General features: G+C 40.0%; 1 protein-coding gene across 20 annotated transcripts in view; it reads left to right on the forward strand.

Moving 5' to 3' along the window:
* Positions 1-15,122, forward strand: part of kif1aa (kinesin family member 1Aa) — a 52,997-nt gene that overhangs the window by 20,893 nt on the left and 16,982 nt on the right. For 4 of the 20 annotated variants that reach the window (XM_022201282.2, XM_022201286.2, XM_022201287.2 and 1 more), the window contains exons 15-34: positions 720-922; positions 1,829-1,908; positions 2,500-2,575; positions 3,218-3,297; positions 4,327-4,433; positions 4,540-4,620; positions 4,709-4,889; positions 5,129-5,201; positions 5,798-5,888; positions 5,993-6,141; positions 6,238-6,416; positions 6,800-6,937; positions 9,640-9,951; positions 12,660-12,778; positions 12,875-12,981; positions 13,070-13,205; positions 14,309-14,471; positions 14,566-14,656; positions 14,741-14,859; positions 14,950-15,005. In XM_022201282.2, the coding sequence (XP_022056974.1) occupies positions 720-922; positions 1,829-1,908; positions 2,500-2,575; positions 3,218-3,297; positions 4,327-4,433; positions 4,540-4,620; positions 4,709-4,889; positions 5,129-5,201; positions 5,798-5,888; positions 5,993-6,141; positions 6,238-6,416; positions 6,800-6,937; positions 9,640-9,951; positions 12,660-12,778; positions 12,875-12,981; positions 13,070-13,205; positions 14,309-14,471; positions 14,566-14,656; positions 14,741-14,859; positions 14,950-15,005 (2,541 nt within the window). The remainder of the gene's footprint in view (positions 1-719; positions 923-1,828; positions 1,909-2,499; positions 2,576-3,217; positions 3,298-4,326; positions 4,434-4,539; positions 4,621-4,708; positions 4,890-5,128; positions 5,202-5,797; positions 5,889-5,992; positions 6,142-6,237; positions 6,417-6,799; positions 6,938-9,639; positions 9,952-12,659; positions 12,779-12,874; positions 12,982-13,069; positions 13,206-14,308; positions 14,472-14,565; positions 14,657-14,740; positions 14,860-14,949; positions 15,006-15,122) is intronic. The other 16 variants (XM_022201297.2, XM_051946679.1, XM_022201299.2 and 13 more) reach the window with 7 other exon arrangements.

Below are 15,122 nucleotides of genomic sequence, written 5' to 3' on the forward strand. Positions count from 1 at the left end.
AATAGAATATATTTTAATTATGACTCGAAAATTTCCAATTAACGCCAGTCAAACCGGCCTACCACTGTGTCTGATTCTCTGCCAGAAAAATGGATTTCTGCTTTGACATGACTAATTCTAGCAAAGCACACTGCGCAATAAATGCATCTTGCTGCTTTGAGATAATAATCTTAATTGGGAGTTCTTGCTTCCTAATGTTCTCTGCGGAAAATAAGAGCCTTTTACAAATGAGTCATTATGTCTCTGCGCATAGAACCGCCGAGCTTACGTAGTTTGTTTTTCATAAATAACTGATGACAAATTTTATTTGTTCCTTGCAAAGATACTTGATTGGAAATGAGCAATACCGTTCCTGATAGAGAGAGCTTTACATTTTCTTGTTTTGGAATGATTCTGCACATGACGCTCTGCTTGAAGTTTTATACATTAGCTGCATTTCCTTTGAGCCTCATTGTGGCTGGATGGCCTCGTTGTTGCATCATTTAAGTTGATCTTCGTGCGTGGCTTTCCGCTGGTGCTGCCCTTGCTTCTGCACTAGCAGTTGAAATTTCTCTCTGTGAGTTAGATTTGTTTCAAGCCACATATCTTCTTTCTTTTTCTTTTCTATTTTCCCTTCTCTTCCTTTTCTGTCTGCATTTTCTCCGCTCTTTTACTCCCTATTATCGATTGTCCTGACCCCACATCCTGTCCGCTCCCCACGCCCTGTCCCACCCCGACAGACCTATCCGATTACAAGAACAATAACAATAAAGGCCAAGCTGTGAATCAAAGGGATGATCTCTCCACAGTGACCAATGCCATGACGGGGATGAGTCCCTCTCCGTCTCTCTCAGCCTTGTCCAGTCGTGCCGGATCTATCGCCAGTCTGCACGACCGCATCATGTTCAGCCCAGGCAGCGAGGAGGCCATCGAGAGGCTGAAGGTGAGCTCTGATTAATGTGCAGTTTATCTTCAAACTCACACTCTGTATGTACATATTTGACCTTCTCAACACCCATCAGTCAGATTATATGCAGATAAATCTCTAGTGTCCTTCCCCAAGCATTTACATATATTCACTGTTTTTCTGATTGTCTCTGAATACTTGTTGACTTCCCATTGTTTAATACATACCATACATCCTAACTGAAGACATACATCACTATAAGCAGGTGAGTCTTTTGATGATCTCAAATCGTCCTCAGTTCAGGGTTGGATACTTGGAACAGGAGAAAACTGCATTTCAACCCAAAAATCCCTAGAGATATGTAAAAGGAATGAAGAATGATGGGTTAGTGAAGTATAGTGAGCCTAAAGCCACAGATGAGTCTGTTGTTGGGCCTAAAGCTGAGAACCTACATGCATTCAGTTGGTGATACAAGAAATGTATTAATATGTTTATGTTTGGGTCTGATTTTCTGTTGCTCACAAGAATAAGTCCAGTTGCCTGAACTAAACCCTTCACCGTCTGATTTTCTGCCAAGTCTGTTTTATGCTGCTGGTGTTGCAGCTAATAGAACACAGATTGGAATGTGGATTATTCTATTGCCATGCAGTATTGTTGGTTTGATACTGGCTCAGTGTGAGTGGCTGCATGTTGCCCTTTATCTCTACTCCCTCCTCTACTCTCTTAGTCAAAAAAGCGCAAAAAGTACAACAACAAAAAAACAGAAAAAACAATGAACAGCAGGCAGTATGAGTGCACTGACTAATAAAATGAATAAATTAACCATTTGCACAATTAACAGTTCTCGACCAGCATCATATGCAATAAAAGCACTTTTTACTGTAATTATTTTCATATTCTTCAAGAAGTGACTGTAATTTCCACTGTCTTTTCAAATGTCAGGAAACAGAGAAAATCATTGCTGAACTTAACGAGACATGGGAAGAGAAACTTCGCAGAACAGAAGCTATTAGGATGGAAAGGTAAGATAAATAATAAATAATAAGCTTTGTTTGTTTTGTTCTTTTAGCAAAATCAGTAATCCCGATATTCAACTTTAACAAAAGAATCTGGGCCACAGTCAAAAGAAGAATGAGTTAATATTTCAATTGGTCAGTTAAATGTGGAACGTCTTATTTCTCTGTATCAAAGCACTTTGAGTCTGTTATTTTAAATGTGTTATATAAATAACAGTGACTTGACTTGACTTCAGAATAATTCATGAACATGGAGAGACAGGAGGCTTATAACAGACACACATGAATTCAGTCTTGCAAGTAACAAGATATATACACCAATGAAGATTATTTTAAACCTTGTTTGTAAGTATTAAATGCTTAACCTTGTTTTCCTGATTTCCTACAAAAAGATTCTTCTTCTTCTTCTTAATGCAACTTGGTGCTGAAATGGAATGCATTGACAAGAGAAACATGCATTATTATGATTGTTTGTTCAGTATGGCCTGTAGGAAAAATTACTGTTCTACATTTTCATGAAACCTTTACTGTTAAGTAAAGCATCGTGATATACAAATAAATCACATTTGGTCTACTGAGTCTGATTTCCCTCCACAGAGAGGCCTTGCTGGCAGAAATGGGTGTAGCAATGCGTGAAGATGGTGGCACAGTTGGTGTGTTCTCTCCTAAGAAGGTATAAAGAAGTTACACATCACCAAGACTGCGATCTGATACTTATCATGTAAATTATTCACTGAAATGCTTATTTGTTTACCCCGAAGCCCTCCGATAGCCATAGAAAGCCCCAGCCTGTGTTTATCGACACAGTTGGGCTGTTTTCCCCCAACGAGGTTTGTAGCTCTGAAGTGTTTAAATCTGTCTCCTCTGAGTGCTCTGAGTCTCACTTCAACAGGGCCCTTGCCAAGGCTGATCAGATGAGGGCTTCTCTTTTTCATTAATCCTAAATCTGCTTTATTACTCACTTCAAACACTCCCTTAATGCACTGAAGGCAGCAGCGGGTGTAAACATGGGGGAGAAGATAATGGCAGCGCCCTCATTTCAGTGATTTTTGGCTGTTCGCCTGCAGCTCTGCAACATCTGACTGATACTAGATTAAACACTCACGCTGCGAGGCTGTGGGGAGTACATTTCACTGCATGGTTTTAACTATAGTTGATTGTTTGATGTTTCTTCTTGCGAGAGAGTGTTTTACTGTCCTCTGATGAGCACAATATGCATATGCTGGATTGTAAACAACATATGGATATTGAATGATTTATGTGTGTTGCTCACCAAATGTTTACAGTCAGTTAATTATTCCTTTTTCTGAGTCAGACGCCTCATCTGGTGAACCTCAATGAAGATCCTCTGATGTCTGAGTGTCTGCTGTACTACATCAAAGACGGAATCACCAGGTTAGAGACACACATTTTACTGTTTAATAACAGTATTTTTTTAAAAATAGGGCTGTAGTCATCCAAAGAAAATCTTTGTCAACTAAAGTCTTACCTACTCTTTAATCAATTAAATGCAATTTTTTATAGATTATCTCAGTGGGCCACAGTGGACTTGGGCTGCAACAAACATTTTTTTCATTGCTGATTAATATGTTAAGATAAGATAAGGTAAGATAAACTTTATTGATCCCACAGTGGGGAACGTTCACCATTACAGCAGCTCCAAAAAGAAAAAATAGGATAAAGGCAGTACAGAATAAATGTTGACATTCATATTATTTTCTGGCTTGCCTGATTAGTTGTTCGATCTATAAAATGTCAGAAAAAGATGAAAAATGTCGATGAGTGTTTTCCAAAGCCCAACATGATGTCTTTAAATGTGTTGTTTTGTCCACTGTCCAAAGATATTCAGTTCACTGTCATAGATGAGACAAGAAATCAGAAAGTATTTACATTTGAGACACTGGAATCAGAAAAATTTGACTTTTTTCTTCTTAAAAAATATTTGGCAATTGATGTCGTAGTTGAAAACTGATGGATTTCTGGAACTTTGAATTGAACTGAATGCACTCTACCTACTAGCTTCATGTGCCTTAATGAAATATAAAATAAATATAAAAAGTAAATATATATAATATGTATATATATATATATATATATATATAAAATATAGCATATTAAATAATTTGAACATAGTTACTTTACAATGCACCTATAACAACAGCCTCAGAGCAGAGCAGCATGCACGGTGCACATGAAACCACATTTTTGAGACTGTTGTGGGTACACTTCAGTTTCAAGATGGAAATGCTCAAACATCGTGTTGACTGCTTACTTATCAAAATAATGGTTAACTCCTGGAACATTGTTGATGTGACCTTTTCCTTCTTGTGAGAAAAAAAGCAACTTCAATTCAAATCAAGCAAATAGTATGTAGATGAGCTGTTTTCTTTGCTTGCTCTCATATCTGCCTTGTATGTTTTGCAGGGTTGGTCGTTTAGATGCAAGCAGTCGTCAGGATATAGTCCTCAGTGGCCACTTCATAAAGGACGAGCACTGCACCTTTACCAGCTCTACTGGCCCAACGGGAGAAAGTGAGAAGCCTTTATTTTGCACCACAGGATTATAGCCATGTACATCATTGCTGTAGTATTATTACAGGCAGCGAAGCCTCAAAATATGTTCTCTGTTCCTAAACAGCTGTTGTCCTCGAGCCCTGTGAAGGATCTGAGACTTATGTAAATGGAAAGTTAGTCACAGAACCCACTGTTCTCAAATCAGGTCAGGTCACTTCACCTTCCACTTTGCAGACATTTATGTGCACTTCATACGCAAAGATTTAGCTTATACATTTGTGATACACTTGCAGGAAATCGCATCATTTTGGGAAAGAGCCACGTGTTCCGGTTCAACCACCCGGTTCAGGCCAGAGCTGAGAGGGAGAGGACCCCCTGTGCCGAGACCCCTGCTGAGCCTGTGGACTGGGCATTTGCTCAGAGGGAGCTTCTGGAGAAACAGGGCATTGACATGAAGCAAGAAATGGAGCAGAGGTACATCTGAGAAATAGTCAGCCTGTCTCTACAGATCAGAGAAAAAGGAATAACAGATAAGGCAGCGAGGGTAAAAGTGTCTAAACCATTTGCAAAGGAGATGACACATCATACAAACAGATGGTTCACTAAATGACATGCTGCTTCTGAAACTTTAAATACAGGTTGCAAAAACATACTTAATGTTTCCTTTAGGTCTGTGCATCACCTACTCGAAACTTTTTGTGTTTCTTTATCAGGCTGCAGGAGTTGGAGGATCAGTATCGTAAAGAAAGAGAGGAGGCCAACAACCTTCTGGAGCAACAAAGACTGGTACAGTATTGGCTGTTCTGTTAGTTTTAGCTCATAGTTAAGGTTTGAAGGCTGCTCTTATTTATCACTGAAGAAAAAGAAATCTAACTATGTTAAAAACTAAAATGCAAACCAAAACATTCACAGCAGTAATGGAGCGAGTACTTAGGTGAAAATAATAATACAAGACTGTAAACTTACTCTTTTACAAATTAAAATCTTGCATTAAAAATGTCACATATGTGAAAATATGTAAGCATGATCAGGAAAATGTGCTATGGTATTAAAAGCCCAAGTGCACAGTTCACAAAAATCTCCCCTGTGACTGGCAAATTTTTAAGTGTGTTCATAACAGCTTTAATACAACAAATAGATTAGAAATTATATACTGTTTAATCAGTGATTATTGTTACAGAATATACCAAGGGGCTGTGTTCCTCTTTACCAGTATTTTTTCATTCTTTGTATAAAATTTAACTTTTTGTGAATGAGCTTTGGTCATTAATTTCAGAGTTATCAGTTGAAGAACAGAATACTCACTGGCATCATTCTAAGTGGCTTGTTAAGGTACTAAAATCAAAGATTTTGACATTAGTCTTCAATAATCAATTGTCCAGGATTATGAGAGCAAGCTGGAAGCTCTTCAGAAACAAGTGGACCGTTATTACCCAGAAGCCACTGAAGAAGAGGAGGAACCTGAAGAGGAAGGTAGAGCAAATTATTTACCACACATAGCATATTTGTATGTATATCAGTGTTGGTGGTAAACACATGTTCTCCAGCTGAGGATCTTTTATTCTTTTGACCTGTAGTGCAGTGGACAGAGAGGGAACGAGAGCTCGCTGTGTGGAGCTTCCGTAAGTGGAGATGCTACCAGTTCACTTCGCTCCGTGACCTCTTATGGGGAAACGCCATCTTCCTCAAGGAGGCCAACGCCATCAGCGTTGAACTCAAGAAGAAGGTCTAACATATTGTTGTCTTTCATACTCCATCAATATATTCACACACATTTTCAATATAAAACAGCTGTCTGACTGCGCTGGTGATTCATCTGCAGGTCCAGTTCCAGTTTGTGTTGCTGACAGACACCCTCTACTCCCCCCTCCCTCCCGACCTGCTGCCTCCAGAGGCCACTAAAGACCGAGAGAAGCGACATTTCCCACGAACCATTGTGGCCGTAGAGGTGCAAGACCTGAAGAACGGAGCCACTCACTATTGGACATTAGAAAAACTAAGGTAGCTCAGCATGCACCAAAAAAATCTTGAGTTTCTGACCGTAGTACATTGCTAATTTATCACCATCGATGTAGCTTTTCCATATTTTTTCAATTTAACATTTCATCAGAAGGCAATAAAACTTTTGTGGTTTGCTCTGCAGCTTGTAAGTCAGTTTATTTAATTAGAAACATTCTCTTAAATAATTACAGTACCAAATAAAAATGTCTGCCAGCATCTGATGTAGAGTAGTAATAAAAAAGACTGATATTTTCTGAGTCTATCTCTGTAATAAATCTAACAGAAAGCGCAATATTGACTGTAATAACATTTCTTATTAACTCCATGCTGTTAGTCCTCTTTGTCTGATGTCTTAATGTGGCAATTGTTGCTGCTTTCTGCAGGCAGAGGCTTGATCTCATGCGGGAGATGTACGATCGTGCTGCCGATGTTCCCAACAATACCACTGAGGACTGCGAAAATGTGATGACAGGAGGCGACCCCTTTTATGATCGCTTCCCCTGGTTCCGCCTGGTTGGCAGGTAAATGCTGAGCGCCACTGGCTCTCAACAGTTCAGGATAGGAAGGACAGGAAACCCAGTGTCAGTAGTATCCACGTACTGTACATGGTGTCACCTGATGGACCAAAATGTTAAAAACACTTCATGAAATAGTCTGCAGTCCACTTCATTCAGTGTGGTGTCCCCAGTTTATACTCTGAAATCGTCAAATCTTTCCATTTCAGCTACTATACAAATTGTGTTTGTACAAAAGAATTACTGGAGGTCTTATTAATTAGGCCTGCACAATAAAATGTTTCAACATTACAACATGTACATGTGCAATGTGAAGACATATCAATTCAACCATATCATGCTACAACTTTTTCTGCTTGACACAAAATAAACCTTGCACAGTTCTCATTTTCTCAAAAATAATCGACAAGAGGAAAATGTCTAATATAACATAATTTACTCTGATTTAAAGGTTCTTTGAGATTTTTAAAACTACATTTAGCACACAGTGACTCTTGATGAATGCGAAGCCAGATCTGAATGGCATCAAAGTTAGTCCAACTATTTTGGATGCCTTTGTCATTGTTATGAGATATGAGAAAGCTTCCAAACAGCTCTTTTTGGTTTGAATTTTTTTAAAGTAATATTTTCTCTTTTCTATGCAGATACATTCCCCTGCATAATTACAACAATCAGCCTACAAGTGTTTAATACTGTCTAAATAGTTACTCAAGTCAGCTGGTGAAAATTCCTGTGTTTCCCATGTCATGGTATTTATCATAGAAAAAGAAAATATTGCAATGTCAGTTTTTTTCCAATAGCGCCCAGCCCACAGTGGTAAATTGTGATAATGGTACATGCCGGTTGATGACAGGCCCATCTTGAATTGTTTCATCTGCTGGGGAACATTTGAGAGCTGCATTTCTTCAGTCCTCCTACTCAAAGCCTGCTGCTTCTTTCTCTCACACTTTGGCACATGGCCTCCAAATCTCTGCCCAGCTTACTCTGCCAGCTCTCTCTCTCTGTATCTCTTTCTCTTGTAGATGGATCCAACAGAGTCACATGCCACTGTTATGTAACATTCAGCATTTCCAATCTTTAATCTCATTTAGCTTCTGCAAGACAAGCAAAAATGACAAGGCAGCAATCTAAAAATGTGCCCGCAAATGAAGTTCTTTGTCAGCTCGTTCATAATGTCTATTAATGCAATAAGATGAGAAATGAAAACGTATTGTTTCAAATGCACCACAGTTAAGCAGAGAACGTTCCCACATCATTGGCTAGTATGACTACAAATTCTAATAATAATCTAGTAGTCAGTGAACATTTAAAGCATACTTATTTAAAGGAGAACAAATGAAGAATGTTCATAAACTGCCATTTAGAAATGTACAAGATTTTATCAAGATAATAAGACATTTGTAAATAAACCTTCCTGTTTCTAGTATTGTTGATAACAGAGGTGGAACATTTTTCCTGGGATATTCTGTGGATGTTTGAGGATGTTGTAAAAGTAAAACATGATAAAACATTGCCACAATTCATAGGACAAGTAAGAACACTCTGCAGTATTAGGAAAATGTTTTTAAAATGTGGAGGTGCAATGTAAAAGCATGTTATCACCAAACATTTTTAAATGCCTTTAGTTATCTTACATCTAAGAACAAGATTATGGGTACGGACAAAAAACAACTTCCCACTTAATAGAAGACTAAAACTTGGTCTTTTTAGAACAACAATCAATTAAAATCAAAAAACTGATTGAAATGTAGCCGCCGTTCCTGTCAAAGTAGTGTCCTTGTGCAGCGATACACTGCTACCAGTGCTCATGATGCTTGTGCTCAATGGAAGTGCCATCTGAAATGAGTTCGGAATCTCCTAAACTGTGTCTAAAAGTCCTTGAATTTTATCTTCAACTTCACTTGAATTTTATTTTTGGGAAGAGGAAGAAGATGCAGGGAGCCAAATCAGGCAGATAGAGAGTGACTTTTGTGTTTTTGTGGCTAAAACACTTCTGTGTAGTCACTTTACTCTGACTAGGCACACAATGCATTAGAGCACTCACATGCCATCATGCTACCGTTCAGGTTGTTGGTTTAAAATGTTTTCGACATTACAGTACAACTGCCTTAACAGTATCAGAGGGGCGAATTTATGATGCAAAGTCACATGAAAGTTGAAGAAAGCAATGAGCTTCTGGAGCTTTGCTGAACTGATGTGCCTTGTTTGGTTTTGGAGACTGCAAATCTTCCACCGTGAGGTTTTTCTGGCTGCTGACTCATACAGAGTTTGATGTTCTGTTTTCTGCTCCAGTTTGCCGTCCATGGAGAAAACACACACGTGCAACTACTACTGGTTAAAAAACGTGCTTGACATGGGTCCTCTGTTGATTTTATGTTGGCACACAGTATCCTGACTTGTAACAGTTACGCACTGGCACCATATACAGTATGAGAACTTTTTGATCATCACTCATATCTACTCTTCTAACCTGGGCTTTTAAATATTTCAATACATTTGCAGCTTGCTTTCACTCTCCCATCTGTCCTTTCTGTCTCCACTGTTTGCTCGACACTAAAACAGACAGTAAAAGCTGCTTCTGGCTCAGAGGGAGGAAGGTTTTCTCCTGTGGTCGAGTCCAAGTTTCTCTACCACCCCTCTTGTTTGAACAAATGTGTGCTTTCTATCTAACTGTACTAACCCAGTTCCCATGTCTCTGGCTGCACCAGAAACCCCATTTTCAACACATGCATGAGCGAGCGCATGAGTGACCCTACCCCGTCCCCGACCCTCTCCAACTCTGAAATTACTGAGCTGGCTGACTCGCAGCAGGAGGGTCGAGGTGATGAGGAGGAGTTGGAGGAGTTGGAGGACCTGGACGATGATATCTTTTTGGACGACCCGTGCTCGGAGCTCGGGGGAGAGGATGATGATGATGATGATGATGATGATGATGATGATGAGGGAGAGCTCTGCCGAGGCTCCAGCGAAGGCCAGGATCCCTTTTACGACCGCTCACCATTATTCAGTGTAGTGGGAAGGTTGGTGAGGTTTCAGGAGCATGCTGGTGGAGGAAACTAGCTCTTTCACGCTGAGACGCAGGGTCTGTTTCCCTTGATAGGCAACAGAACAGATGGAATGGCATTACTGAAAGGACTATACACAACACAGCCACAGCACACGAGTATGTTCTCACAAAGCCCCCAGTCTGTTGTGAACTAGGTAATTGTTTTGTTTTCTGATGTGGCAACCACATACCTTCTGTCTAAATCGACCTGCTGTTTGGTTTACAAACAGATGTTTTTCATTTTACTGTCCAGCTGGTTGTAATGTCAACAAGGAGCTGAGCTATTTCAGTTGGATGGCTCAACTGAGATTTGAAAATCAACTTAAGTTGTGTTTTTTTAATTGCAGGATTTTCATTCATTTCACCATCTTAAACACTCCTTACCTGAAGACAAAGTCAAACCTTTAGTCTCTGAACCCCTGCACATGAAAACCAGGCATGAGATTACAGAAAAACTCTCCTGCAAATTTGACACAAATATAGTAGAAAAACATTAGACTTTAATGAGTACTCACTCCACTCCATGCCCCTCAACTCCATACCCCCACCCGGTGCGATTGCTTTTGAACACTGAGTTTTATTTGCTCTTCTCTGTCCAATAATGGAGGACAACTGTAGGCTCCTGCAGCTAGATAAATATAACTCCTTCAAATTGAACTGAGAAATTAGAACTTAGAGGTAACAGTGATAAATTTCAGTGCTTACCTTCATCATAAAGCTGTCGTCATCAACATCATTTCACCGCTGAAACATGCGGATTTATATTTATATTGCACTTTTTACTGAACTTTAATTACCAGTTTCTTTGCACATTCAGATTGATGATCCAAAATCAAATCAACAGATGCATTATGATGTGGCCTATGATTGTCTGTAGATCTTGCAGCAATACATTATTATTAGATTTAGAAGAAACTTTATTGACCTCCATGCAGGGAGAAACTAGAGATTCATGGTTTTGAAAGTGACCAATCAAAAGATCAGTCATCAGACACTGCTCTTATCATATATGCATTTATCTTGTGCAGGAGCCTGGTTTCCATGTCTGCAGGTTGTGAGGCCTACCCACTTTAGTGCCTTGTCATTGTCACTGTGCTGCTAATGTTTGAGCCACACATATTCACAAATATACTATACTTCTACACAGTTTGTTTCGTCAACATGAATGGACGCTGGAGTAGACATTTCTGGGCTTCAAGGTTTATCTTTTGCTTTTAATCTCATCTTAATTAGATGCTTATTTGCTTTCAGCTGTTTTTTTTTACAGTAACGGTTGCTTTTCACTCATATTTTTTGAGCAAGTTCTAAAAGTCAGCCCAGTGTGGGTCAATTCATGCCACTTGTTTCTGCTGAAATCCAAGCAATGTTGATGTTGATCCACTGCTTGAGCTGTATGTCTCACTTTAATGTGACTAAATGCACAAAAAAGGCTTTCTAAACCACTGACATCTCTCATGAAGCACATAAAGGTCTGATTTGCATAGCACAGGAACCCACAGTGAAATGTTCTCACCATGCTGTGAACACGTACGAGTCTGGAAATTATTCATATGAACTAGCAAAGTGGTGTTCAAGGAAGACTCAAAATCTCAAGATGAAAGAGCTGGTTTCTGCTGCAGCTGTCTCTTTTAGGCATGCCAGAGCACAAGTCTTTTCATTTTGACCTTTTTTGTCAATTTTTACGTGACTACGTCTGATGATGACCTCGTACCCCTATTTTGTACAAATTGCCACTTCGACTCAGGAGGTGCGCTTTGATTTCTGATGTCATTTGTTGTTTTTTTTGGTGTAGCACACACTCTATCGAGCTGTTGGCAGTTTTTATTCCAGCTGAGTCATGTTCCGTATGATGATTTCTGTTCCATTTGCTTTTGATTCCTTTGAGTCGAAACGTTGAAAGCACTTTTGTTCACCTTTTTGTCCTGAGCATGCCTTATTTGCACCTCACCAATCTTGTCATATGCTCTCCCTTTTTACACTCTCCACCCTTAAATGTCTACCCCGATTGGCTCATGGAAAACTTTGACTACAAGATCAAGTATTGTAGTTAAAAGCAAGACAGTGGAAACAAAAGAGAAACACCTAATATTGTTGTTCTTACATTTCTATTGAGTAGAAAAATGTAGTCTGTCACTGCCCCTGAAGTATTCTCAAATGTAACATTAATGCAAACTGCCTCATATTTCCACTTTGGCTCTGCATAATTAATATGTGGTGTTTTCATTTTATAGCATGTTTGTTATGCATTACCATCCAATTATTAAGCAATGCAGAGTTAATTCATTGTTTACTAAGGAACACATCTCTCCAGCTAAATATTTAGCTGGTTTCTAATATTTTTACGTAATTTAAAGAATTGAATGTTGATCCTTACATACATGCTCCTTAGCCTCACCAAGCCTTCATCAGTACAACACAAAACTTTAATTATACTGCATGCGACCCATAACTGTCCTGATAAGATAATTATTTATGGATGGTTAGGGAAACCCCCACAAAGCAATAGTAAAGGGCAGCCATGGCCATCGCAAGAGCAGTCCCAGCTTCTGTTTAGTTGCTTTGCAGCTCTGTGTTCTGTTGTCCAGTCCAGTGAAAACTTATCAAGTATGAATGACACTTTTTGTTGCCTCGGTTGTTTTTAATGTTTTATATTTCTTCTCTCTCCGTCTGTTTGCTGTCCAGGGCGTTTGTGTATCTGAGTAATCTGCTGTACCCTGTTCCTCTGGTTCACCGTGTGGCCATCGTCAGTGAGAAGGGAGAGGTGAAGGGCTTCCTCCGAGTGGCCGTACAGGCCATATCAGGTAAGGCTTGGATCCTCAGCCTCACTGTTGAAGGAAACTACATGAAGCAATTGATAGGACAAGCTGTGTGTGACTTCTGGAGGGAGTGAAGTGAAGGTGCTCTATGTTTCCCTCCAGCTGATGAGGAAGCTCCTGACTACGGCTCCGGGGTGAGGCAGTCTGGCACTGCTAAAATCTCATTTGAGGATCAGCAATACGAAAAGGTGGAGAAAATCACACTATCGTTCTTACATTATATGTAGAACTCCAGTGTACCTGCTGACCAGTGTGATGTGCACATTGTTTTTGCAGTTCCAGTCAGAGTCCTGCTCTGTGGGACTGTCTCGCACAGGGATTTCTCAAGAGGAGCTTCGAATTGTGGAGGGAGAGGGACAGAATGCAGAAATGGGGCCATCAGCCGATGAGGTCAACAACAACACATGTGCGGGTAATCGTATTTTATGAGTGAATGGACACGTTATGTGTGTTTGAATGTGTGTGTGTAATGTCCTTTTTGACCCAACGGAAGGACATATACAGCTGTACCAACCCTTGGTTGCATGTGACTCCTCCTAACTCCACCTGATCTGTCAGTCAGTTCCTTCGTTATGCATGACTTTAAGCCTCATTACAATTGACATGGGTGAGTTATAGAAAGAGTTATTTTTAGCTTTAGAGACCACAACCATTTTTAATAAACATGTTTATTTCTACAGTAAAGTTGGCTGTTTTAACATAGGTTTCTCTCGGGATTGACTCCCTTTTGAGGCCTTAAGTGGTCATTTCAGAAACTGCAGATTTTGGCATTCCCAGATTAGCATGAGGTCATGTGAGGTGGTGCTCTGCTGCCTGATTGCTGCCCCTGGCATAATCATCTTAAAAATATCCAACAGTGTATGATGAGCTGTTATTTTCCAGTCTTACAGTCTTTGCATCTCTAATACTAGAGAGAAGAAAATCTCAGACATTTATGCTTATATGTGTGATGCAGCCTGACTTCAACATTTGTCAAGATTTTGTAAATCCTGCAGTGTGAACCCGGCATAATCCATCCTGGTCTGTGGCACCAGAAAACAGTGACAGTCAGCTCAGACTGGCTTAGCTCGCTCCCTGGAATGCAACATTACTGTGACCTGTGCCTGTTTTTTACTCTGCCATGGAAAGCGGCACAGTTATGTGACGATCGGCGTACGTTTGTCAGTTAATCTGTCCGTCTGTCTGCAACATTTCTCAGATGAATGGATTTGGGTGAAATTTTCAGGGAAGGTCAGAAATGACACAAAGATCACCTCATTAGAGTTTGGCCGTGATGCGTCTTATAGTCTGGATCAATGTATTTGTTAAAGATTTCCGTATCACTGTGAGATAGCAGCACAGCATCACTGTAGCTATGACAACAAGTAAACACTATGCCAGCTGCCTGCTGACGATCACATGATTGCGATTCTTCTACAAATCCACTGCTGCGGTGTTATTGGGACTTATCAGTTATGATACAGCGACTGAACAGCCTTGAAAGAGTACTGCGCTCTCTGTTTCTGTTCCTCACAGCTGGTGCAGACGAACAGGAGAATCCACTGAAAGCCGGTCTGGATGGTGCGCTCGATGCAACTTTGGAGCACCTCAGGATTGGAAATGTTTTTACCTTCAGGGTGACTGTCCTTCAGGCCTCCAGCATCTCTGCAGAGTATGCTGACATCTTCTGCCAATTCAAGTAAGCAGTCAACCCTAGCACTCTCTCAGTTCTCAATATTTATCATGTTCTTTTCACAGTTTCACATGCAAATTCTTCTGTTTTGCTATTTCAGTTTCATTCACCGCCATGATGAGGCTTTCTCTACTGAACCACTAAAAAACACAGGGCGTGGTCCTCCTCTTGGCTTCTACCATGTGCAGAATGTAAGTAACATCACACGTTCTGCAAAGTGTTGTGTTGGCACAGGTTTTAACAGAGTACTTAGACATAAATGTATTTTTTTGTAGATTGCTGTTGAAGTTACTAAATCCTTTGTTGACTACATCAAGACTCAGCCAATTGTGTTTGAGGTGTTCGGACACTATCAGAAACAACCTTTCCTTCCCCTCTGTAAAGACGTCATGAGGTACTATCCGGGCATATTAAATTAAGTATAAATAGGATTGAATGATCATATTTGTGTTTTCATAATTACATTGTGTATTCTTGTATCCAGTCCACTACGCCCCTGCAGAAGACAGTTTCCCCGAGTGATGCCTCTGTCCAAACCAGGTAAAACTCGAGCCTGGAGTTTCTTTGCTCGAATTCCACGATTTATTTATGTTGCATTGTCTTTGTACTGGTCTGCTTGCAAGGCATGTCATCTCAGCTTCATGTTGTTGGGTGTGA

Source organism: Acanthochromis polyacanthus, chromosome 4, assembly GCF_021347895.1.
Source record: "Acanthochromis polyacanthus isolate Apoly-LR-REF ecotype Palm Island chromosome 4, KAUST_Apoly_ChrSc, whole genome shotgun sequence".
Taxonomy (NCBI): domain Eukaryota; kingdom Metazoa; phylum Chordata; class Actinopteri; family Pomacentridae; genus Acanthochromis; species Acanthochromis polyacanthus.